Source organism: Corvus brachyrhynchos, unplaced genomic scaffold, assembly GCF_000691975.1.
Source record: "Corvus brachyrhynchos isolate BGI_N302 unplaced genomic scaffold, ASM69197v1 scaffold21, whole genome shotgun sequence".
Taxonomy (NCBI): domain Eukaryota; kingdom Metazoa; phylum Chordata; class Aves; order Passeriformes; family Corvidae; genus Corvus; species Corvus brachyrhynchos.
Window position 1 is genome coordinate 622836 of NW_008236924.1, and position 7159 is coordinate 629994.

At 47.0% G+C, this 7159-nt stretch overlaps 2 protein-coding genes across 4 annotated transcripts in view; one reads left to right on the top strand and one right to left on the bottom strand.

Annotated features, from left to right (window-relative positions):
- Nucleotides 1-6: 6 nt before the first annotated feature.
- SQSTM1 (sequestosome 1) lies at nucleotides 7-4326 on the top strand. 3 transcript variants are annotated; one of them, XR_001859903.1, is made up of 8 exons: nucleotides 7-70; nucleotides 216-311; nucleotides 1116-1345; nucleotides 1466-1622; nucleotides 2085-2174; nucleotides 2675-2919; nucleotides 3139-3492; nucleotides 3563-4001. XR_001859903.1 is itself a non-coding variant. In XM_017728090.1 (8 exons), the coding sequence occupies exons 1-8, from the start codon at nucleotides 58-60 to the stop codon at nucleotides 4180-4182; spliced, it is 1197 nt and encodes a 398-aa protein (XP_017583579.1). In that variant the 5' UTR covers nucleotides 7-57; the 3' UTR covers nucleotides 4183-4326. The 3 variants fall into 3 exon arrangements, 2 of the variants coding, with proteins under 2 accessions (XP_017583579.1, XP_017583580.1); XM_017728090.1 differs by lacking the exon at nucleotides 3563-4001 and adding an exon at nucleotides 4025-4326 and having other exon boundaries at nucleotides 3139-3346; XM_017728091.1 differs by lacking the exons at nucleotides 2085-2174; nucleotides 3563-4001 and adding an exon at nucleotides 4025-4326 and having other exon boundaries at nucleotides 3139-3346.
- A 438-nt stretch (nucleotides 4327-4764) lies between these two features.
- CUNH5orf45 (chromosome unknown C5orf45 homolog) overlaps nucleotides 4765-7159 on the bottom strand; it is a gene marked incomplete at its 5' end in the record, with an annotated part of 3144 nt that continues 749 nt past the window's right edge. Inside the window, 4 exons of the mRNA XM_017728032.1 lie at nucleotides 4765-5476; nucleotides 5698-5800; nucleotides 6044-6180; nucleotides 6451-6520. Coding sequence (XP_017583521.1) covers nucleotides 4904-5476; nucleotides 5698-5800; nucleotides 6044-6180; nucleotides 6451-6520 — 883 coding nt within the window. The remainder of the gene's footprint in view (nucleotides 5477-5697; nucleotides 5801-6043; nucleotides 6181-6450; nucleotides 6521-7159) is intronic.

Sequence of the window (7159 nt, forward strand, 5' to 3'; positions counted from 1 at the left end):
CGTGTCGCCGGGCCCTCCCAGGGGCTGCTGCGGGCCGGGCCGCCGCCCGCCTTCCGCATGCACTACAAGGGTGAGCGGGGCAGGGGCTGCGCTGCGGGCCGGTCCCCGGGGGGGTGTCCCGGGGGTGGCAGGTGTCGGGGTGCGGGGTTCTGGGTACCCCGTTACCCCCCGTGACACTCGACCGGGCCCCTCATCCTGCCCTTCGCCATTTACAGATGAGGACGGGGACCTGATCGCTTTTTCCACCGACGAGGAGCTGGAGTTGGCGATGCCGTATGTGCAGGGTGGCGTATTCCGTGTTTACATCAAAGGTACGGCCGCGCAGCTCCGGAGGGTTACAGCGGGTCTCGGCTGAGCGCTTCCTGGCAGCGCTCCCAAAACGGGACAAGCCAGCCCCGGCCCTTCCCCGTGTCCTCAAGGGCCTGGTGGAAGCTGCGGCCTCTGCGGGGAGGTTAAATAAAGGGCAGTGTAATATGACAGAACATGAATCTTCCCCGATGAGGTGGGATAAACAGACCACAAGTTTCCTCCTTGCCCTATCAGCTGGTCCAATGCGAGGCTCTGTTGTCATTCTTGTTCCCTGGATACACTAAACTGGCACTGGTATTTTAAATATTCACAACAACGTGTTAGCCTTAATTCCACTCTCCCAGTGCATAGTTGCTTGATAGTCCCTTATGTTCAGGTAGATGCTTTCAAAGCTTTATCTGCAGTTCATCTAGTGAGCCACACCTGTTGTCCCTGTTCTCATGTTATGCTTCCTGGCGTTCGCCTTCCTAATTCCTTCTCCAGAAACATTTTGTTCTTGCAGCGCTTGGGAAGGTAGGATGAAAAGCTAGATTAGGTGGTGCAGTACTAATCTAAAATAAGCATGCCAAGAGATATTTAGGGTAAGGCATGCTTGGTTTCAGGGGAAGGTCTCTTTGCAAAACCTCTTTGCACGTGGTTTAAGGTGTCTTACATGAGCTTGGCTTAGATTTGGCAGCCAGTGTAAAAATAAACTGACCTAGTAAGTCAACACTGCTTTGATGGGCTGTTTGTGCTTCCTCTTCTACCTGATTTCCAGCCTGTAAATAGTAACCTGTTCTTGATGCAAAGTTTCCTTTTCTTAACAGAGAAAAAGGAGTGCAAGCGGGAGCACCGCTCACAGTGCAGCCAGGAGCCTCCCCGCAACATGGTGCACCCCAATGTCATCTGTGATGGCTGTGAGGGACCCGTGGTGGGGACCAGGTTCAAGTGCAGTGTCTGTCCAGACTATGACCTGTGTAGCACCTGTGAGGGGAAAGGAATCCACAAGGAGCACAACATGGTGATGTTCCAAAGCCCACTGCTTAATCCATTTGAGGTGAGCAAAATCTATGGATGGGAACTGATGAATGGGAGATTACTCAAATTCACATTCTGAGTTTCAGTTGCTCAGAACGTGGTTGTGTGAACAGTGTTACATGAATGTTACCCTTTACAGTGGCTTCCCCGAGGACGCTGGCTCCGTAAAATGCGCCATGGTGTTCCACCCTTCCCGTGGATGCACTGCTGGGGGTATCCTGGGCCTGCAGCTCCCTGCCAGAACTCAGAGCAAGCTGAAGCCACTGCTGCAGCCCCCAGTGCACCTGCTGCAGAAGGTAAGAGGTGATGCCCTGGTGGACAAGGTGGTAGTGGTGGAGCCTCAGACTAGCTGAGGTTCTGTAGCACAGGGTAGAGTCTGGGTGGGAAAATAAACACAGGAACTAATCTAATTTGCTTGAAATAATTGGCACAAAGTACGATTACTTTAAGGTGTGCTTGGGTTCATGCAATCAATGAGGATACAGGTAAAGTATCTGGAACCAAACCAAGCCAAGCTGTTAGGTCAAGCATGTCACTATTCTACTCCAGATCTGCCTTTCAGCATGGCTAATGAGCCATAACAATGCTAGTGCTGGCTTTCTGTTCCAGGGGTAGCTCAGTTAGTTTTTCTCTGTAGAGCTTTGTTGTGTGATGTATGTGAGCGACAGGAATGAGCACTAAGCTGCTGTGGGGACACACCCTCTGTAGGTGCCCTTTCCCTCTGAGCTTGTGTGTGCTAACAGAAATTGTTTTTCTAGAAGCTTCTACTAACAGCCAGCCTCAGGACCCCAATGTCACCTTCCTAAAGAATGTTGGGGAGAGTGTTGCAGCTTTTCTGAGCCCCCTGGGTAAGTGACTTACAATTTGTTACCAGTCCCTGACACTGGTTTACAGGCCTGCTTAACAGGAGCAGCAGTCAGCTGTTGTGACTGGTCTTGGAACCATCTCCTAAGCCTCAAAGGCTTAATTTAACTTGGATACTAATAATGCCTAGGCTTAGAATGGCCACTTTGAGACAAAGTGAGGAAAGATTTCATAACATGTCAGCACTGTAAATTCAAGTCAGTGGTGACTGGATTTTGCCTGGTTTATGTAGACATAGATATAACTTCTGCTCTGGCCCTTTAAATATATGGCTCGTCTGTGTAGATGAAGATGATGATACGGTGCTTAGCTATTCTTTATTAAAGAAGGCTTTGCATTTTAATTCCTGCATGTTACATGGCAAACTGTAGGATGTGAGAGAAACCTTAAGAGTGTAGAGCAGGAATTGATCCATTTAGGATCATTTAGGCCTGTGCTTTGGAAAAATCTCTTAAGACTTTGTCCACCTCAAATGCATTTCTAGGTATTGAAGTTGATATCGATGTGGAACACAGAGGAAAGAGAAGCAAAGTGACTCCCACTTCTGCCAACCAAGAGAATACCAATGCTGAGGCAACCAACAGTACTCCAACCCAGAATGTTCAGACCAACGCAGACTGGAATAATACAGACTCTGCTACACAAGTAAACGTTGTTGCAGAACAGATACAAGACATGGTGATAGATCCTGTGCCCACACAAATGGAAGATGGAAGCTTCCACTCCCAGGTACAGGAACTATGACAGTAATTGAATATCATCACTTAGCATGCATGGTGGGAGTGAATATTAAAATGAGAGCAGATTAAATTATATACAGCACTGTTACAGGTGTAAAAGGTGGTGGGACTTCTTGTGGATGTAATTCTCTGTATTAAAGGCAGACAGGAGTGTGCATCCTGCCTGAAAAGCACTACAACACCTGGACCTTTTTTCTATCCATTTCAGGAGCACAGTGAGTCCAGCAGTTCATCGGGGGGTGAGGAGGACTGGACCCACTTATCATCCAAAGAAGTGGATCCTTCCACAGGTGAATTGCAGTCTTTGCAAATGCCAGACACAGATGGTCCCAGCTCCCTGGATGTGCCTCGGGATCCTCCCCAGCCAGGACCTACAGGACTGCGAGAAGCTGCTCTCTACCCACACCTCCCCCCAGGTAGGAGAGTATGTGCAGGTTTCATAGCTGAGAGTAGCTCTGGCTTGGGAACTGTCAGCTTGGCCTGACACAAGCAGACTTGTTACAGAGCTGGTAGAAACCAAGGTTGTGTAAGTTAGAGCTAAACCTGTCCCTGACTTGGGCAGGTTTGGCAGCTCTTGTACCCTGTTAAAGGTTGTGTAAGTTAGAGCTAAACCTGTCCCTCAACTTGGGCAGGTTTGGCAGCTCTTGTACCCTGTTAGAGGTGATCAGGTGGTTCTTCTCTTGAATGTTGCTAAGTCTTAACCAGATGTCTGACCTTAGGCTAATACACCATTTGAAAAACATGAGATAGGTGCTGTCCTCAGTTGTGTCCTTGCTGTGTACTGCTCAAGAGAGCTGTTTAATGCAGGATGGGGACCAGTACATCCTGTGGCTTTAGGGCAGCACTTTTCTGGTGGGAGCAGTAACAGTATCCAAGGCCCCTTCACTGAGATCAGCAGCACTGAGTCCCACAGCAAGGCCAGCTGAGCCTGACTAAGCAGTTTCCTTAGCTCTGATTATGTATTGTTTATCTCAAACATCTGCACTTGTGGGAGACATGGAAGAGTGTGTCTCCTCACAAAGTGCTACCAGAGCCTTGCCTGGTTTGCCAATTACATGAAATAGCTGAACTCTCAACTATTATTCTCTTCACAGAAGCAGACCCTCGCCTCATTGAGTCCCTGTCCCAGATGCTCTCCATGGGCTTCTCTGATGAGGGTGGATGGCTCACTCGGCTCCTGCAGACCAAGAACTGTGACATTGGGGCAGCACTAGATGCCATCCAGTATTCTAAGCAGCCACCTCACTTGTAGTAGTAACAAAAAGCAATTTTCTAGCTGAAAGCAGATAATGCAGCACAAGCTACTGTGGTTAATCTTTCTTCCTACTCTGGGTTTCTGTCTCATGTTATTCAGTGCTTGTAGAATGGAAGGAAAAATAAATACTACTGCATGTGATGTCTGTGTGAGCATTTCAGTATCACAGCTATGTTATTTACTGGACTAGGCTAAAACCACAAAGCATATCTGCTAAAGCTAAAACCACAAAACGGCAGATCTGCCTTTTTGCACATACTTTGATGTGCACTTAGGGCTACACTGAAGAAGAGAAATGCAATCCCTTTGCTGGCTCTGGAGCTTGCTCACAGCTCTGGAAGAAAGGGTTGCTATGGGAGATCGAAACAATGATGTAGTCCAGGGAAAAAGAGCTGTAGTTTGTAAGGAGTCAGTCACAGAACTTAATTGTACTGGCCAGGAATCCTTAAAGCCTGGAGCTTTCTCTCCCGAAGCTGACCTACTTCCATTCCTATTTCTAGCTGCTGAGGTTGCTAGACAACACCGTAACCTGAGAGCAACAGTCTCTTCCCCCCCTTCCCTTCCCCCCAAACACAACCATCAAGCAACTAAACAACTTTAATAGTACAGTTCTCTATGGCTTTGAGTGAAACCACTTTCAGTTCAGAACTGTGCCTCAGTAAACAACATATCAAATGCATTAGAGACAATAAAGGCATGCTCAAGATGCCTGTACTTCTTACAGATCATCATCAAACTCCTCACCTGTGCAGAAGAGTTGCTCACAAGAAATGCTGCTCAGCTTTGGCACAAGGTTAGAGTTAGTAAGGGTGTTTGCCCTCCCTGTGCTACCCAAGCAGCACCTTCCTGCAGTGGTCTCTGCACCAGATCCTGCCCTTAGCACCTGGCTCTGAGGTTCTCTGAGCACATCCTCAACTGAGCAACTGCTGCTGGGTGGTCTTGAGGCCAGATCCTCACTGCTAGCAACACACTTTTTAAATTCAAAACCTCTACCCTGAGGCAGAGTTTGTCCAGCCTGTCCTAAGCACCTCCAAGCCCCACCAGTCACGGTGCTGTCCAGCCCCACACCTCCACTGCCCTCCTGTAGTGCCATGGCCACTGCACCAGCATTTTCACTAGAGTTGTCAGATGATGAGAGAAATTTTCTCCACTTGGATGGTTTGGTACAAGGAGTTGAAGGTTGTGTATTCTCCTCAGGCACTACAGACTCACAGACAGCAGGAACCACACTGCCTCCAGAACCAGCATCCCCATCATGTCCATCAGGCACTGTTACAAAGCATTTCTTGTGCTGTAAGAAGGGAGAGAACTTAGTTATAAATGCAGCACAGAAGCATTAAAGGTGGCATTGGCTTTGTCTGAATAAAACCTTTCAGAGAGAAACCCCCAACATACTTTTTTTCTCCCCAGTCATTCATTGGCTTGCTTGGAGAAGAGCAGAGAAAGCCTCACAGAAATTCAAAATTATGATGATACAGAAGAAGTCAGAAGCATCTTCTGTAGCTAAAGTACCTCAGTGGTTTTAACCTTTTTGGCTTGGTAGACAAGCTGAGAAACTCCACTTTCTTCTGCAAGCTCTGGAACATCACTGGAGAGGAAGCGCTTCTGGTGTTTCCTGGCCAAGAAAACCATTCACAAAGAGGACAGATTAGATCCACTGTGATTCTTTCCACAGATCACCAGAGAGGTACATACAATGCGTGGCTCTTTATCCCCAAATGCCAAACCCCTACTCAGCTCAGGTCATACACTACAACCTGCACTTAGCTCAGATCTCAGCGATGAGCTGCCTCCCACACCTCCTAATCAAGTGTCACCACTCGGGGGCAGGAATTACAAAACCAAGCTCTCTCTGTACCTTTGTTCTCCCACAGTATTCTTTCTCTGGGAACAGAACTGTTGCCTTTCTAGAGCTGCCTCCTCCTCGTCGTCTTCCTGATCCTCACTCTTCTGGTCCAGATATTTACTCCAGCGACTGCCTTCTGTCCTTCCCTCCTACAACACTGGAGAATTACTAAAACCAGCAAAACATGGGGGTTCTGATATTGTTTCACATGTGCCAAATGCCTCAAATCATGAATCAGTTTAGGACACGTTCCTGTATCACGTTCCCAGGTTCAGTTCTGAGCGAAACGGTTTCTGTGTACATCTCCCTCTGCAGGAGCCTCTGCTTTGATACACCATTTCAGCTGTCTGAACCACATCAAGGGATCACTGGTTTCACTGGGATTCACCCAGGACACAATGACTTTGTAGGGATCTTACCTGCTGGACTGAACTGTCCTCACGTTGTGCTGCTCTATTTTTGCTGTCATTTACAGATTCTTCTGCACACCTAAAACAGAGATTTAAACTACTATTTCTAGAACACACTCTTGTCTGTTGATTTATAGGCTTCAACTCACCCAGTCATAGCACAGGGGATTGAAGAGAAAGCATGGATAGGAACGCTGGATAGGAGACATATCAGAAAAAACAGGATCTATGGAATAACTTAGGCCAAATGAATGATTTGCAAGATACATTGCACAAATACTTGATTAAATCTAGTCAGAGGGTAGCCCTCCTTGTTGCTACACAGAGTTGCAAGTTTGATCTAAAGCCACTAGTCATGAAATGACAAATTTTAATTGAGCACAACTAGGGATATAACAGTGTTTGTTTGGTACAACAGCTTAAACTCACTAATTTTATCCCATGAAAGCAAGGAAAAAGGGAAGTTGTTTCACAATGTTTTGAATTTCACAATTCTTTGAGAATAAAAATAGCAACACTTTTTGATAAAGTGAACAATGAGTTTTCTTCCCCAAGCTTAGCCCTGAAGCACTGTGTAGTCAGAACTAAGTTATGTAACTACCCTTGACTGAAAATAACTTTGCGTAAAAAGGAGGCTGGACCAGTTCAAGACCACGTCCAGATTGGATGATTTATAAGCAGATTCAGGAATGAAATAAACAGGAAGGTGTTACTCAGA

Excerpts from the sequence above, each read along its gene's own strand:
- SQSTM1 (XM_017728090.1), top strand. Across the intron at positions 312-1,115 it reads ATTCCGTGTTTACATCAAAG|AGAAAAAGGAGTGCAAGCGG; the intron begins GTACGGCCGCGC and ends TTTTCTTAACAG. Across the intron at positions 1,623-2,084 it reads CAGTGCACCTGCTGCAGAAG|AAGCTTCTACTAACAGCCAG; the intron begins GTAAGAGGTGAT and ends TTGTTTTTCTAG.